This window comes from Pristiophorus japonicus, chromosome 8 (genome assembly GCF_044704955.1).
Source record: "Pristiophorus japonicus isolate sPriJap1 chromosome 8, sPriJap1.hap1, whole genome shotgun sequence".
Classification (NCBI taxonomy): Eukaryota; Metazoa; Chordata; class Chondrichthyes; family Pristiophoridae; genus Pristiophorus; species Pristiophorus japonicus.
This window is the reverse complement of record NC_091984.1, coordinates 210,139,338-210,157,984: the sequence shown is the minus strand read 5'-3', so window position 1 is coordinate 210,157,984 and position 18,647 is coordinate 210,139,338. Positions and strand designations below refer to the sequence as shown.

Genomic DNA, 18,647 nt, shown 5'->3' with positions numbered 1-18,647 from the left:
TTACATTTGGAGTTTTCCAATCTGCTGGGACCTCCCCAGAAGCCAGGGAATTTTGGTAAATTGCAACCAATGCATCCACTATCCTTGCCGTTACTTCTCAAGACCCTAGGATGCAAGCCATCAGGTCTAGGGGATTTATCCGCCTTTAGTTCCATTATCATACTGAGTACCACTTCCTTAGTGATTGTGATTGTGTTAAGTTCCTCCCCCTCCATAGCTCCTTGACTATCCACTGTCGGAATATTGTTAGTGTCCTCCACCGTAAAGACTGATACAAAATATTTGTTCAGAGTTTCTGCCATCTCCATGTCCCCCATTACTAATTCCCCAGTCGCGTCCTCTAAGGGACCAACATTTACTCTAGCCACTCTTTTCCTTTTTATATACCTATAGAAACTCTTGCTATCTATTTTTATATTTTGTGCTAGTTTACTTTCATAGTCTATCTTCCCTTTCTTAATCCTTTTTTTTAGTCATTCTTTGTTGGCTTTTAAACGCTTCCCAATCTTCTGTCCTCTCACTAGTTTTGGCCACATTGTATGCCCTTGTTTTTAAATTGGGTTCAAGCTCCCCTCCAGGCTCAGACTGCAGTACTGAGGGAGTGCTACACTGTCAGAAGTGCTGTCACTTGGATGAGATGTGCAGGTGGTTTTAAAAGATCCCATGGTACTACTTGAAGAGTAGGGGGTTCTCCCGATATCTTAGTCGTTATTCATCTCTCTACTAACAGCAGCAAAACAGATGAACTTGTCTTTTATTTCATTTACTGTTTTTGGACCTCGCTGTGCAAATCTTGACTGTTATATTCACACACAAAGGAACAGTGACTACACTTCAATGTAATTCAGGACATGAAAGGCACTAAACTGCTTGTTGTTAAATCCAGTCTGTTTCTTGGAATTATAACGGCCTCACTGTGTCCTCAGTCAAGCTCAACTATCCTATAATTAGAAACTGAAGGATACCTAGCAGCCTACTGCTTTTCAGCATTCAAATAAAACGAATAAAATAAATACATAACCAAAAACTGAATAAGAGTTGTAATGACATATAAATGTCATTTTTCTTTCTAATCCTTCAGTAGCATTAACATTTGTATTATTTTAGTTACAAACTCAAGGATACCACAATCTACAACTCTTATTCAGTTTTTGGTAATATGTATTTATTTTATTCGTTTTATTTGAATGCTGAAAAGCAGTAGGCTGCAAGGTATCCTTCAGTTTCTAATTATAGGATAGTTGAGCTTGACTGAGGACACAGTGAGGCCGTTATAATTCCAAGAAACAGACTGGATTTAACAACAAGCAGTTTGGTAGAGAGGGGCTGAAGGAGGAGAATTTGATAGAAACAAAATCTGGAAAACAGACATATTTAAAACACAACTTAGTAATGGTCAAGTAGAGACACATTAAGTCAAGAGTCATTAGGATATGTAAAATTTGAAGAAATTCAAAGGATTAAGGAAGCTTTATAACTAGGATAGTATTTTGTGGGAGTTTCAATTAAATTATTCTTAGCTGAACCTCAATCTTGCTCACTGGTTTTATTCGAGTCTCTTACTTGTGTAATGCACTTTGGTTGTTAACGAGCATCTTCTACCCAAACACACAATCTTCATCAGATACTAGCAGACTACTACAGACAAGCACATGGCTTGGAAAGTTGTAGTATACCATAAGAATATTGACATTTCTGCTAAAGCATCTGATGGCAATTTAATGCTTTTTTCTAAGTGATAATGGAAAAACCTTTAAAACCAAGAACTTTGAGTACAGTTGATCTCTGCTGAATCTTTTATTTCAAACTATTACACGAGTCCACAGGTCAATTTATTACACTGATTTCAGAATTGCATTTTCCTTCTTCAGAAATTTGTTCAGATTTTTGAGACTGAGGAACAAAACAGTCCATATTTCACTTGACCTTAAGACACCTCTCCAATCCCATGAAAGCACAATAAGCTTCCTAACTCTCACTGTAGAGCAACTCTTCCAACAGAAGCCTTGTATGACCCTTTGAGATGAAAGACACAACTTATGAATGCCGGCCCAATTACTAGCACGAATAGTAACTTTCTTCCATGAGAGAGAGAACCAAAGCCCAATTGGATTGACCTATTGCAGAGGTGAATACAGTAGCAGTTGGAGCTTTTTTGGGAAGGGTCATGGAAGCTAGTAGCAAAGTAAAGCACGTATGCGTTGCCTTCAAAGCAAGATGCTTTGAAATATCTCGGTTGGTCCCAAAGTCTCGAAAATGGTTTGATTTGGAGACGGACAAAAGCGGCATTTATGGCCTCTCTATTCTCTTGAGACTATGACATTTTCTCTACCTTGTTGCTGGATAGGTTTCTTCCAATGATTTTCAAGTTGCCCACTAAATATCCTCCACCACTTCAGCGGGCGGAGGAGAGAGAGGCCCAGTAGCACTTGATATGGTCCAGCCAGATCTAGTATTGGATACCTAAACCAGTATGCACCAGATACGCTCAAGACTGCCGCCCTTGGACTTAAAAGCAAAGATTGGAACTATTCCGGGTTAACAACTGGAATGGGAAAGTAATGGTTTTGCTGAAGACAAAGGCATCAAAGGGACAGGTATGTGAGTGGTTGAGTAAATTGGTGTGTGCAGATGTATAGTGATGAATAGAGGGCCGAAGACTAGGCAATTGAGAGTTTGAAAGTGCAGTTTTAAATTACTTGGAAGAGAGTTTTTGTCCAGGTGCAGAAGAAAGTGGGGGTTAGAAGGGGGTAAGAGGAAGTGGGTGGTAAGGGATACAAGGTAATTGTCAGAGAGGGCATTATCAGTGATGAGATTATGGCAGTGGACAGGCCACTGGAGATGGCAAAGTTGAGGAGGTGGCCATGAATATGGGTAGGAGAGTTTAAATGGATGGAGAGCTTTAGGGAGTACAGGAGGGCAGTGAATTGAGAGGCGATTGGGGAAGGGGTTCTGGTCTCCCTTGGCCAGACTGGAACCAATGTCCTTGGGGGCGTGTTTGCTAGTGCTGTTGGGGAGGAGTTGAACTAATATGGCAGGGGGATGGGAACCTATGCAGGGAGACAGAGGGAAGTAGAATGGGGGCAGAAGCAAAAGATAGAAAGAAGAAAAAAGTAAATGTGGCAGGCAGAGAAACCTAAGGCAAAAAGCAAAAAGGGCCATATTACAGCAAAATTCTAAAGGGGCAAAGTGTGTTAGTAAGACAAGCCTGAAGGCTCTGCCTCAATGCGAGGAATATTCGGAATAAGGTGGACGAATTAACTGTGCAGACAGCAGTTAATGGGTATGATGTAATTGGCATCACGGGGACATGGCTCCAGGGTGACCAAGGCTGGGAACTCAACATCCAGGAGTATTCAACATTTAGGAAGGATAGACAGAAAGGAAAAGGAGGCAGGGTGGCATTGCTGGTTAAAGAGGAAATTAATGCAGTAGTAAGAAAGGACATTAGCTTGGATAATGTGGAATCGATATGGGTGGAGCTACGGAATACCAAGGGGCAGAAAACGCTAGTGGGAGTTGTGTACAGACCACCAAATAGTAGTAGTAAGGTTGGGGACAGCATCAAACAAGAAATTAGGGATGCACGCAATAAAGGTACAGCAGTTATCATGGCTGACTTTAATCTACATATTGATTGGCCTAACCAAACCGGTAGCAATGCAGTGGAGGAGGATTTCCTGGAGTGTATTAGGGATGGTTTTCTGGACCAATATGTCGAGGAACCAACTAGGGAGCTGGCCATCCTAGACTGGGTGATGTGTAATGAGAAAGGAATAATTAGCAATCTTGTTGTGTGAGGCCCCTTGGGGAAGAGTGACCATAACATGGTAGAATTCTTTATTAAGATGGAGAGTGACACAGTTAATTCAGAAACTAGGGTCCTGAACTTAAGGAAAGGCAACTTCGATGATTTGAGGCGTGAATTGGCTAGAATAGACTGGCAAATCATACTTAAAGGGTTGACGGTGGATAGGCAATGGCAAACATTTAAAGATCACATGGATGAACTTCAGCAATTGTACATCCCTGTCTGGAGCAAAAATAAAATGGGGAAGGTGGCTCAACCGTGGCTAACAAGGGAAATTAAGGATAGTGTTAAATCCAAGGAAGAGGCATATAAATTGGCCAGAAAAAGCAACAAACCTGAGGACTGGGAGAAATTTAGAATTCAGCAGAGGAGGACAAAGCGTTTAATTAAGAGGGGGAAAAGAGAGTACGAGAAGAAGCTTGTCGGGAACATAAAAACTGACTGCAACAGCTTCTATAGATATGTGAAGAGAAAAAGATTAGTGAAGACAAACGTAGGTCCCTTGCAGTCAGAGTCAGGTGAATTTATAATGGGGAACAAAGAAATGGCAGACCAATTGAACAAATACTTTGGTTCTGTCTTCACGAAGGAAGACACAAATAACCTTCTGGAAGTACTAGGGGACCGAGTGTCTAGTGAGAAGGGTGAACGGAAGGATATCCTTATTAGGCGGGAAATTGTGTTAGGGAAATTGATGGGATTGAAGGCCAATAAATCCCCGACGCCTGATGGTCTGCACCCCAGAGTACTTAAGGAAGTGGCCCTAGAAATAGTGGATGCATTGGTGATCATTTTCCAACAGTCTATCGACTCTGGATCAGTTTCTATGGACTGGAGGGTAGCTAATGTAACACCACTTTTTAAAAAGGGAGGGAGAGAAAGCGGCTAATTATAGACCGGTTAGCCTGACATCAGTAGTGGGGAAAATGTTGGAATCAATTATTAAGGATGAAATAGCAGTGCATTTGGAAAGCAGTGACAGGATCGGTCCAAGTCAGCAATGATTTATGAAGGGGAAATCATGCTTGACTAATCTTCTGGAATTTTTTGAGGATGTAACTAGTAGAGTGGACAAGGGAGAATCAATGGATGTCGTGCATTTGAACTTTCAAAAGGCTTTTGACAAGGTCCCACACAAGAGATTGGTGTGCAAAATCAAAGCACATGGTATTGGGGTAATATACTGACGTGGATAGAGAACTGGTTGGCAGACAGGAAGCAGAGAGTCGGGATAAACGGGTCCTTTTCAAAATGGCAGGTAGTGACTAGTGGAGTGCCGCAGGGCTCAGTGCTGGGACCCCAGCTCTTCACAATATACATCAATGATTTGGATGAAGGAATGGAGTGTAATATCTCCAAGTTTGCAGATGACACTAAACTGGGTGGCAGTGAGAGTTGTGAGGGGGACGCTAGGAGGCTGCAGGGTGAATTGGACAGGTGAGGTGAGTGGGCAAATGCATGGCAGATGCAGTATAATGTGGATAAATATGAGGTTATCAACTTTGTGGGCAAAAACACGAAGACAGATTATTATCTGAATGGCGGCAGATTAGGAAAAGGGGAGGCGCAACGAGACCTGGGTGTCATGGTTCATCAGTCATTGAAAGTTGGCATACAGGTACAGCAGGCGGTGAAGGCGGCAAATGGTATGTTGGCCTTCATAGCTAGGGGATTTGAGTATAGGAGCAGGGAGGTCTTACTGCAGTTGTACAGGGCCTTGGTGAAGCCTCACCTGGAATATTGTGTTCAGTTTTTGTCTCCTAATCGGAGGAAGGACATTCTTGCTATTGAGGGAGTGCAGCGAAGGTTCACAAGACTGATTCCCGGGATGGCAGGACTGACATACGAGGAGAGACTGGAACAACTGGGCCTTTATACATTGGAATTTAGAAGGATGAGAGGGGATCTCATAGAAACATATAAAATTCTGACGGGATGGGACAGCTTAGATGCGGGTAGAATGTTCCCGATGTTGGGGAAGTCCAAAACCAGGGACACAGTCTTCGGATAAGGGGTAGGCCATTTAGGACTGAGATGAGGAGAAACTTCTTCACCCAGAGTTGTTAACCTGTGGAATTCCCTGCTGCAGAGAGTTGTTGATGCCAGTCCATCGGATATATTCAAGAGGGAGTTAGATATGGCCCTTACGGCTAAGGGGATCAAGGGGTATGGAGAGAAAGCAGGAAAGGGGTACTGAGGGAATGATCAGCCATGATCTTATTGAATGGTGGTGCAGGCTCGAAGGGTTGAATGGCCTACTCCCGCACCTATTTTCTATGTTTCTATGAAGGTAGAAAAATTGGAATCACTGAAGACACAGTAACTTGTTGAGTTCCCTATTAAAAGATTAAAGTGAATCCTTACCAATCCCATGTGTAGATTATCTGCTCCAGAGGGCAATGACTCTAAAAACCAACTTTCTTTGCCCAAATATTTCATATGCATGCCTTCTAGTCCTACTATTGTTATCCATCTCAAATAACCTAGCAAACTGCTTTGAATCCAATCCCTTCATCATTTAACAAAAACTCAAAGCCAATGTTTCACTAAAATAACTGAAAGGACACCTCTGAGCAGCTGACTGCAACCACTAGAGCAGATGTACTGGACATATACCAGGGATTTGGATACTCCTGCTGTGCATGCACATTGGTGTTCACTGGAAACTGTTCTTAGGCAAGACTTAAATACAGCAAATAATCAGTGGAAACAAACCAAAAATTAAATACAGTTCCAAGATTTTGAGGAAACAGTACAATACAATATTAGTCGAGAAGTTTCCCTTCACCGATCTTAGTCTCACTGCATCTAGTTAACAGTCTACCCTTGATAATTCAGAGTCAATTTTGTGCAAAAAAAACAATTGAATTATCCAATTTGTATTAAGCAACATAAATAATACTGCAAGGGAGGGGAGAATTTGGTGCTAAATATTTTCAATTATCAGATCATTTGAATTAAGAGTTGTAGATTGTTTTCAAATAAGTTCAGCACATGGAAATAATTTATTCATAAGTGCTTGCATTCATGGTAAATTACTTCTCGAAACGAAGTTAACTGGCAGAATCAAAGTATTAGCAATAGAATTGCTAACATAACCATTCTAACCATAGCATTTGCTGCACACCTCATTTTTGAAAGAAAGGGTGGGTAAAGGCACTACCTGGTGAGCACTAAAAAGGTCTGAGCAAGGTCGACTAATCTCAGCCGGGGCAGCAGTTGGGCTACTATAATTGGCTTTAATGCTCTCAGGCAAGACACAGAGGCAGGGAGTGTGAGAGAGATCAGCCAGGGCTCCTGCTTCTATTCACTATCCAGTAAACCCTGCTTGAAACCCTGCTATGGAATCAGGCTCAGGTATGATGCTCTCCATGGCTGAATTACCTTCTGACAATTTCTTGGTTACGGCTCACGCTTGAAAAATGACTACTTAAATAAGGTAATGTTGGGTTTCTAATACCCATGGCACTACAATCCAGTCAGTTTTGGTGCCTTCAGGAAGAGAAAATGGTGGAAACAACAAATAGCATGACTTATGTCTAAGTCAGGTTATTAATTTTGTGCAAGGAACTATAAAGGTATTTCCTTTTTCTACTGCCCCTCGCTACTTCTGCAACAGACAGTACAGCAACATTTAAAAAAATTGATAGATTCACTACTGCATGAATGTGTACTTCTCTGTCCTGAATAAATGCAGGAGTCAAACTCTCATTTGATGCATGCTAAAAACATTTGAAAAAAAAATGTATTGAACCATATAATTACACAGTTCAGCTCCTTTAAGAATACATATTGATCCGGATTTTTAAAATTCTATTAAACGCCAAATTCACTGCTTCAAAAATGTGGACAGATTTCTATCTATCATCTGAAACCTCTGCACCGTCAAGAACACTTGATAAAGAAACCATATTAATCAACAGTTCACCACGTTTATTCATTGTCTGAAACAATATTCCTCAGGTAGCAAACAACAAAAGGATATTTATACAGTGGAACAGAAAAGGGCGAGGCTGTGGGTCATCTCGTTCTATTTTACAATTCTCACAATAAACACTCTGCACAGGTCTAACCAGCAAGCTCCTTTGAAAACCTGAAGCTGGCTTGTTCAGCTTTGGCAACAAAGGGAGAAATAGCAAGTTAATTGTGTTGCTAAGGAAATTAGGTCAGCCCACCTACCAAGGTGAGCAATAGCACAAGCACAGAATTACTGTCTCACACTGGAATGGATGAATGCCAACTTGGTCTCGATTGAACAAAGACACCCTCTGACAAGAAAATCTATTGATTCTGTCCTGCAGCTCTTTTGGCAAACATATAAACAAAAGGCAAATTTAAAAAGGAAAAAGCATTTTCAAAGCATTTAAGAATAGGAAAACTAAATAAATTTAACAAAATTGTAATTGACATTGTGCTTTTGAGTTCACACTGCTTTTCCCAATTTCAATTATAACTATGGCTGTCTACTTGCATCACACATATAACAAAGAGACCTAAATTATATTCCCATCATTAAACAGACTTCAGCATTTGATGTACAAGACAACTTGCCAAAATAAAAATTTCCTTTGCTTTTCAAATGTATTTTGCTTTTATTGGTTCCTTTAACTCGAATGCTACCAGGAAACTAAACTGATAATTCTCCTCTGTAATCAGGTGTATTAAGCTCATTAATATTGCACAATTTATACACATTTGCAAATATGCCTAGTATATATAGTATTAATAAAATAGAAGCAGCCTTTTTCATAATCCTATTTACACACCAGTACTCAAAATCACACAACTTGGCAAGATTTGCTACCCCTAAATATCTAAGTGCACAGCGGTGGTTTGTTGTATATGTAATTAGCGAATGCAGTAATTGTATTGGACAATGAGGTGCATATTCTGGGACAGAAGGGATAGAAAAACAAAATTGAATTTACAGTGGCAGACTGCCTTCTTCTGTGCATGGTGAACTCATGATTGAAGAGGTTGCCCGGGTCAGACAAAGAGGGCCAGCATGCATTCCTTCACTAATATTGCTGAAACATACTCAATCAATAGAGGGCAGATAAGATTTAGGAGTTCAGAAACACACATCTTGATAAAGCATGTAGTATTTAAAAAGCATGTAGTATTCTAGGTTTTATAAATAGGGGCATAGAGTACAAAAGTTACTGAGCTAGTAATCCAGAGGCCTGGACTAATAATCCAGAGAGCAGGAGTTCAAACCCCAACATAGTAGTTTGGAGAATTTGAATTCAGTTTTTAACAATCTGGAGATTAAAAATAGCTGGTATCAGTGACCATGAAGCGGTCAGATTAACGTAAAATTCAAGTGGTTCACTCATGTCCTTTAAGGAAGGAAACCTGCCATCCTTGTGCATTCTGGCCTCCCGAAAATACTAGGGAACCGAGGGTCTAGCGAGAAGGAGGAACTGAAGGAAATCATTAGTCAGAAAATTGTATTGGGGAAATTGATGGGATTGAAGGCCGATAAATCCCCAGGGCCTGATAGTCTGCATCCCAGAGAATTTAAGGAAGTTGCCCTAGAAATAGTGGATGCATTGGTGATCATTTTCCAACATTCTATAGACTCTGGATCAGTTCCTATGGATTGGAGGGTAGCTAATGTAACCACACTTTATAAAAAAGGGAGAGAGAAAACAAGGAATTATAGACCAGTTAGTCTGACATCGGTAATGGGGAAAATGTTGGAATCAATTATTAGAGATGAAATAGCACATTTGGAAAGCAGTGACAGGATCGGTCCAAGTCAGCATGGATTTATGAAAGGGAAATCATGCTGGACAAATCTTCTAGAATTTTTTGAGGATGTAACTAGTAGAGTGGACAAGGGAGAACCAGTGGATATGGTGTATTTGGACTTTCAAAAGGCTTTTGACAAGGTCCCACACAAGAGATTAGTTTGCAAAATTAAAGCACATGGTATTGAAGTGGATAGAGAACTGTTTGGCAGACAGGAAGCAAAGAGTAGGAATAAACGGGTCCTTTTCAGAATGGCAGGCAGTGACTAGTGGGGTGCTGCAAGGTTCAGTGCTGGGACCCCAGCTATTTACAATATACATTAATAATTTAGACAAAGGAATTGAATGTAATATCTCCAAGTTTGCAGATGACACTTAGCTGGGTGGCAGTGTGAACTGTGAGGAGGATGCTAAGAGGCTGCAGGGTGACTTGGACAGGTTAGGTGAGTGGGCAAATGCATGGCAGGTGCAGTATAATGTAGATAAATGTGAGGTTATCCACTTTGGTGGCAAAAACAGGAAGGCAGAATATTATCAGAATGGTGACAGATTAAGAAAAGGGGAGGTGCAACGAGACCTGGGTGTCATGGTACATCAGTCATTGAAAGTTGGCATGTAGGTACAGCAGGCGGTGAAGGCGGCAAATGGCATGTTGGCCTTCATAGCAAGAGGATTTGAGTATAGGAGCAGGGAGGTCTTACTGCAGTTGTACAGGGCCTTGGTGAGGCCACACCTTGAATATTGTGTACAGTTTTGGTCTCCCAATCTGAGGAAGGACATTCTTGCTATTGAGGGAGTGCAGCGAAGGTTCACCAGACTGATTCCCGGGATGGCAGGACTGACATATGAAGAAAGACTGGATCGACTAGGCTTATATTCACTGGAATTTAGATGAATGAGAAGGGATCTCATAGAAACATAAAATTCTGACAGGATTGGACAGGTTAGATGCAGGAAGAATGTTCCCGATGTTGGGGAAGTCCAGAACCAGGGGTCAACCATTTAGGACCGAGATGAGGAGAAACTTCTTCACTTAGGGATTGTGAACCTGTGGAATTCTCTACCACAGAAAGTTGTTAAGCCCAGTTCGTTAGATTTATTCAAAAGGGAGTTCGATGTGGCCCTTATGGCTAAAGGGATCAAGGGGTATGGAGAGAAAGCAGGAATGGAGTACTGAAGTTGCATGATCAGCCATGATCATATTGAACGGTGGTGCAGGATTGAAGGACCGAATGGCCTACTCCTGCACCTATTTTCTATATAAATGTGACTCCAGTCCCACACCAACATGGTTGACCCTTTGCCCTCTGAAGTAGCCTAGCAAGCTAGTTGTATTAAACTGCTACGACAACACCCACAGGTTGAGAATGATTTTTTAAAAAACAGATGTACTGCTAAAACTTATACATGTGATTGGTTAGCCCACAGTTGGAATGGCACATCCAGTTTTGGGTGCCTTACTTTAATAAGTACAGTCAGGCCATGCAACGCTTACAGGAAAGACTCACTAAAAAGTAAGGGAGAAGAGGCTTGAGTTAAGGAGAATCTGGAGAAGCAGGTAGTCTTTTTGTTAAAACAGAGAAGGTTAATAGGAGATCTGATAAAGGTGTTCCAAATTATGAAGGGGATGAATGGTTACTAACCATTTCCATTGGTTGGTGAGTTGATATCTAAAGGATATTAATTTAAAATCATTACTAAAAGAATGGGAGGGGATTAGGACACTATTTCCAGCCATACTAGAAACCACAGTGGAAGAAGAATCCAAAAAAGGATGAATAAGAAAAAGAAAATTAAAAATTAAAATGGGATTAAGTTGATATTTTTTCATAAAGCTAGGACAGGTGCATGTGGGTGAATGGCTTGAATTCTAGTATTCCAAGATTTACTTTGAGTTTGATGATGATACTACAAGGCTCTTTTGTAATACCAATAGAAATGCATTGTGGAGCATAAAGCACAAGACTGAGAAAAGGCTGCATCTATTTTGACAACCCTGCAAAATAATCCATTCGCGTTTATTTTCATCAACCCATCACAGAATATTAGTGGAATTATTTATATATATTTTGATTGATGAGTACACCCAAAAATGAGTATGTTTTTGGCTGCCAGTGTGCCAATTTTCTTTCCTCCTAAAGGCATAATTCAACACAATTTACAGATTAGCCTCTAGTCCCTCATCCAAGTAGCCATTATTTTTTTAAAATTCATTAACAGGATGTGGGCGTCGCTGGCAATGTCAGCATTTATTGCCCATCCCTATTTGCCCTTGAGCCACCCTCTTGAACCGCTGTTGTTGTGTGGTGAAGGTACTCCCATAGTGCTGTTAGGGAGTTTCAGGGTTTTGACCCAGCGACTGTGAAGGAACGGCAATATATTTCCAAGTCGAATTGGTATGTGACTTGGAAGGGAACTTGGAGGTGTTAAGTGTTCTCATGCGCCTGCTGCCCTCGTCCTTCTAGGCAGTAGAAGTCGTGGGTTTGGAAGGTGCTGTGGAGGAAGCCTTGGCGAGTTACTGCAGTGCATCTTGCAACTGGTACATACTGCAGCCATGGTGGAGGGAGTGAATGTTTAAGGTGGTGGATGGGGTGCCAATCAAGCGGGCTGCTTTGTCCTGGATGGTGTCATGCTTCTGCAGTGTTGTTGGAGCTGCACTCATCCAGACAAGTGGAGAGTATTCCATCACACTCCTGACTTGAACCTTGTATAAGGTGGAAAGGCTTTGGGGAGTAAGGTGGTGAGACACTCGCTGCAGAATACTCAGCCTCTGACCTGCTCTTGTAGCCACAATATTTATGTTGCTGGTCCAGTTAAGTTTCTGGTCAATGGTGACTCCCAGGATGTTGATGTTGGGGGATTCGGCAATGATAATGCCGTTGAATGTCAAGGGGCGGTGGTTAGATGCTCGCTTGTTGGAGATAGTCATTGCTTGGAACTTGTGTGGTGTGAATGTTAATTGCCACTTATCAGCCCAAGCCTGAATGTTATCCAGGTCTTGCTGCATGCGGGCACAGACTGCTTCATTATCTGAGGAGTTGCGAATGGAACTGAACACTGCGCAATCATCAGCGAACATCCCCAGTTCTGACCTTATGATGGAAGGAAAGTTCATAATGAAGCAGCTGAAGATGGTTGGGCCTAGGACACAGTCCTGGGGGACTCCTGCGGCATTTCCTGGGGCTGAGATGATTGGCCTCCAACAACCACAACCATCTTCCTTTGTGCTGAGTATGACTCCAGCCAGGAGATTTCCGACCCCCTCACCCCGATTCCCATCGACTACAATTTTACTTGGGTTCCCTGATTGCCACACTCAATCAAATGATGCCTTGATGTCAACGACAGTAACACTCTCCTCACCTCTGGAATTTAGCTTTTTTGTCCATGTTTGGACCAAGGCTGTAATGAGGTCTGGAGCCGAGTGGTCCTGGCTGATCCCAGAGTATTGGTGAGCAGGTTATTGGTAACTGATGCTTGATAGCACCATCGACAACACCTTGAATCACTTTGCTGATGATTGAGAGTAGACTGATGGGGTGGTAATTGGCTGGATTGGATTTGTCTTGCTTTTTGTTGACAGGACACATCTGGGCAGTTTTTCACATTGTCGAGTGGATGCCAGTGTTGTATCTGTACTGGAACAGCTTGGCTAGAGGCGCGACTAGTTCTGGAGCACAAGTCTTCAGCATGATAGCCTGGATATTGTTGGGGCCCACAGCCTTTGCTGTATCCAGTGCACTCAGCCATTTCTTGATATTGCGTGGAGTGAATCGAATTGGCTGAAGACTGGCTTCTGTAATGGTGGGGACCTCAGGAGGAGGCCGAAATAGATCATCCACTCGGCACTTCTGGCTGAAGATGGTTGCAAACGCTTCAGCCTTGCCCTTTGCACTCATTGAACCAGGGTTGGTCACCTGGCTGAATGTTAATCGTCGAGTGAGGGATATGCCAGGCCATGAGGTTACAGATTGTGTTGTAATACAATTCTGTTGATGTTTCACTCATGGATGCCCAGTTTTGAGCTGCTAGATAGGTTGCATGGTGGTAGTGCCACACAACACAATGGAGGCTGTCCTCAGTGGAAAGGTATGATTCTGAGTTATGACTATGCGAGCTGGACTAGTCTGTGGGACAGCTCTCCCAATTTTGGCCCTAAATGTTAGTGAGGAGGACTTTACAGGGTCGATTGGGCTGGCTGTGCCCTTGTCGTGTCTGAAGCCAGTGCTGAGGTCGATGCCAGGTGGTCAGTCCGGTTTTATTCTTGTTGTTGTTTCTTACAACTGGTTTGTTACAACTGAGTGGCTTGCTGGACCATTTCAGAGGCAGTTAAGAGTCAACCACATTGCTGTGGGTTTGGAGTCATGTATAGGCCAGCCCAGGTAAGGATGGCAGATTTCCCCTTCCCTAAAGAACATGAGTGAACCAGATAGGTTTTACGACAATCCGGTAGTTTCATGGTCATCATTACGAATACGAGCTTTATTTCCAGATTTATTTAGTTAATTGAATTTAAATTCCCCTGCTGCCATGATGGGATCTGAACTCACATGTCCGGATTATTAGTCCAGGCCTCTGGATTACTAGTCCAGTTACATTACCACTATGCTACCGTTCCCTCTTGAAACGGGGATGTTCATGGTCTCTGGATAAACTTTGAGCCATGTCACTTTTCTGGCCAGCATTAGTGGTGATTAAAGCCTGATCTGTATGAATAAGGCACGACAATAAACATGTTGTAGGAGTAGTAAAACTGCAAAAGCAGAGAGCAGCAAGAAATAAAGTGCATAAAACTGTTTTAGGACAAGTTTGGAAAACTGTTCTCGGGCTGTGCAAAGTAATGAAAAAGCTACAAAAATATGAACAGCACGTTAAACAAGCTACAGTTCCACATATATTAATAAGATGGAAGGCTCAGACAAAATGATTATAAAAAGGACAGGTACTTAAGAAACTTTTTCATCACAATCCAATCAAAACATGCCAGAATTCCCATTTATTTCAAGGACATACTTCAAGAGTTACAACAGTGGCAACTAACACAGAAAATAACATTTCAGTGAAGACAGTACATCTGTGCAAGAGCATCTAGTCACATACAATGGAGAAGTGTTGATTGAGATACTGACAGTTAGCTATAGTTCTTTAGTCTGAAAACAGATGCCACATATGGAATTAATTTGCACAAGTCAGCCTGCCACAAGTTCAGAAAAATGCAGCCGGGAGTAAAAGAAAATACATTGATAAGGACAAATAATATATATCATGATGTTTTAAAGAATGCAAGGGATAACCTACTGATGATTCATAAAGTAATTCATAAAGTTGGCATTTCTGATTCTCCTTACTTGTAGGATCATTTTCTTTCCCTATGGGTATTATGATCTATCCATGCCTCCCCAGTTAAAAAGAAAACAATTTAATTGTAAACTTGTTCAGTTTTAAAGAGCTTTGTAAGTATGGTACAGTACACACAAGGGGAAAACTCCTGCAGTTAGCTGAATATACATCAGATCTGGGCAAAGGAATCTCTCAAATTAAGCCAAAACTTTGAGACTGCACATTCCTTATGAACTATTAAAATACTTACCAAAATGAACTATGAAAATATTTACTGAAAGGATGGGTTTAATTCACCCTCCTAAATGTGAAAGTCAACAAACTCAAAATTCACAAAGTTTAGTGCACTCAAAAGTAAAAAAACATTGAATGACCTAGTAATACTCAATATATTTGCAGACAATAGCAATTGTGTAATTCCTGCTGTAATGCAATCTATAGACAGCTCAAGTGTTTTTAAGACCAAAAACCCCACAGGGCAGTTATCCTGTGGCTTCAGTCCAAAGTCTGACAAATTCTCATACCGCATTCTGAACCAGTCTATTTCATTCTGTTTGTAAGTCCATATTAATTGGAATCCTTACACAACAGACACACTATCATGGAAACCTGGATACAAACTATTCAACACCAATCAGGATTGGGGTTGAACTTGTAGCCTTTTTGACTGTGCTTTACAGATATATTTATCATTTAAAGGTCTGGGCTACTGGCAACATTAGTCTTGCTTTTGAAAAATGTGTCTCACATTAGGTTGTATTTGTTCCTGTTCTCCTCCATCAACCGAACGATACACATTCACACTATCACTTTGAGGTGACCTTGTAAATCAAATGCATTTCTGCAGTCTAAGCAGAATTGCAAAAACTTGCAGACATGTACAATCTTTTGGCAAGTAAATTTTGTTAAACTACAAATTTTCTCCCCACTTTCGAGAGGAGCAGGTCTTTACTTACCTGTGAGATAGTCAGCACCAGCCCATTGAATGATCCTTTAAAAAGAAAGAATATTCAAAGTAAGAAACTCATAGTATAAATAAAATAAATGGAGGGTGAAGTTAGTGGCAAATACAAACCATTGAAGAAATACAACCTGTATCTGATAATTTGAAGTCAGTTCTGCACTTTGTATAATACAAATTTTCTATCATTTGAATTAAGCAAAAACAAAAAGGACAATGTGGAATTTAATCCTAAAAATTAATCATCAGATAACTTGAATTAAACAAATCTGAGTTAATCATACAAAAAAGGTTCAATTATCAGTATAAAATAATATATTTAGAAGTTACAAGAATAATTAAATTGCCTGAAACCACGTGATCCTATATCCCAAAGAGGCTGAATTGGGTACTTGTTACCAAACCATTATCAGTATTTTAAAAATGCCTTTGGGTATCGTCCCAATGACTGCAATCAACGATCACAGTATAAACTACTGTAGCTAGCAGAATGACGTTATTCCAATTAACTTATTAGTGCGTACTTCCGAACTTTAAATCTTAACTTAATCTTTTAAAATCAAAGCCTGTAGAACTATTCATTGTGCATCTGTTTCAGCAGGCTTTAGGCACCAAATAATGTATTTAAGGATTAGAGTCGCCAGAAACGATTTTCTATGAAGGGTTTTAATGCACACTGCTGGACTTAGCTTTTAAGGATGCAATGTCAAAAGAATTGAAACATTTTTCTTGAACTTTGTTCTAAATAATCTAACTAACAATGATCTAAATAACGTCAAGACAGACTGCAGGTAATTGGTCCCCAGTGGACACATTTAAAATTCATGTACACACTCTGATTTTATGATCATTTAAATTAATGATTGGGAAGTCAGGCACAGAACACCTCTAATTTTCCAATGTTCTGCCAGTGGGTGAGGCTTCCCAGTGAAGGAATGAAGTCAGAAAGCTATCCCCGTGGTGTCAATTTGCATATATGAAGAAGAACATGTTTATCTGTTCTTTCTCCCACTATCAAAAAGAAAGATTGCTAATCTTTTTTTCATGAAGATAGTTTAGGATCTATCAGTCTAACCCACATCAAAATACACCAGCATCATATTTTACTTATGCACATTATAACAATATGCTCCATTGGGCTATGAGCAGCAGAATACAAGCTGGAAAAGCTACAAAACATCAGCAGTCAGCAAGTTTGTATATAGTCTTTGTGTAAACAAATCAGGGCCAGCACCAACATCGCAACATAGCTTGAAGTTGCATGGCTTATGGGGTCCAATTTCGGCCTCAGTTGCTCCTGATTTTTTGGAGCAACAGGTGTTGAACGGAGTATCTTAGAAATTCAAATTCTCGGCATTTAGTTTGCTCCAGTTCTAGTCATTTAGAACAGTTTCACTTTGGAACAGAATTTTTTTTTCAAAAGGGGGTGTGTCCGGCCACTTACGTCTGTTTTCAAAGTTTCGGCAGTGAAAACTTACTCCAAACAAACTTAGAATGGAGTAAGTAAAGATTTTTGTACGCTCGAAAAAAACCATGTCTACACTTTAGAAAATCAGGCGTAGGTTACAAATCAAGTGTAGGGAATGGGGGGGGGGGGTTTAAAAGGGAAGTTTACAAACATTAAACACTTCAGTTTTACAAATAAAGAGCAATCATCAATAATAAATGATAAAAACATCAATAAATCAACCAATAAATCAATCAAAAAAAAATTAATAAGAAATAATTTTTTTTTAAATCAATAAATAAAACATTTTCTACTTACTGACTGCAGCATCGGGAGCCCTCCAACAGCGTGCTGTGATGCCCCCCGCTCCCCCCCCCAGTGTCTCTATCTCTCTGTCTGTGTGTGTGTGTCTCTCACTGTCTGTCGGTGTCTGTGTTTCTGACAGCGAGGGGGGGGGGGAGAAAGAGGGGGGGAGAAAGAGGGGGGGAAAAGGAGGGGGGGGGGGAAAGGAGGGGGGGAAAGGAGGGGGGGGGGAAGGAGGGGGGGAAAGGAGGGGGGGAAAGGAGGGGGGGAAAGGAGGGGGGGAAAAGGAGGGGGGAAAAGGAGGGGGGAAAAGGAGGGGGGAAAAGGAGGGGGGAAAAGGAGGGGGGAAAAGGAGGGGGGAAAAGGAGGGGGGGAAAGGAGGGGGGAAAAGGAGGGGGGAAAAGGAGGGGGGAAAAGGAGGGGGGAAAAGGAGGGGGGAAAAGGAGGGGGGAAAAGGAGGGGGGGAAAAGGAGGGGGGGGGAAAGGAGGGGGGGAGAAAGGAGGGGGGGGAAAGGAGGGGGGGAAAGGAGGGGGGGAAAGGAGGGGGGGGGAAAGGAGGGGGGGGAAAGGAGGGGGGGGGAAAGGAGGGGGGGAAAGGAGGGGGGGGAAAGGAGGGGGGGAAAGGAGGGGGAGAAAGGAGGGGGGAGAAAGGAGGGGGGGAGAAAGGAGGGGGGGGAAAGGAGGGGGGGGAAAGGAGGGGGGGGAAAGGAGGGGGGGGGGAAAGGAGGGGGGGGAAAGGAGGGGGGAAAGGAGGGGGGGAAAGGAGGGGGGAAAGGAGGGGGGGAAAAGGAGGGGGGAAAAGGAGGGGGGGAAAGGAGGGGGGGAAAGGAGGGGGGGAAAGGAGGGGGGGAAAGGAGGGGGGGAAAGGAGGGGGGGAAAGGAGGGGGGAAAGGAGGGGGGAAAGGAGGGGGGGGAAAGGAGGGGGGGGAAAGGAGGGGGGGGAAAGGAGGGGGGGGGGGGAAAGGAGGGGGGGGGGAAAGGAGGGGGGGGGGAAAGGAGGGGGGGGGAAAGGAGGGGGGGGGGGAAGGAGGG

General features: G+C 42.1%; 1 protein-coding gene across 3 annotated transcripts in view; it reads right to left on the bottom strand.

Annotated features, from left to right (window-relative positions):
- LOC139268297 (uncharacterized) overlaps positions 1-18,647 on the bottom strand; it is a 176,307-nt gene that overhangs the window by 113,687 nt on the left and 43,973 nt on the right. For all 3 annotated transcript variants that reach the window (XM_070886358.1, XM_070886359.1, XM_070886360.1), the window contains one exon: positions 15,861-15,895. In XM_070886358.1, coding sequence (XP_070742459.1) covers positions 15,861-15,895 — 35 coding nt within the window. The remainder of the gene's footprint in view (positions 1-15,860; positions 15,896-18,647) is intronic.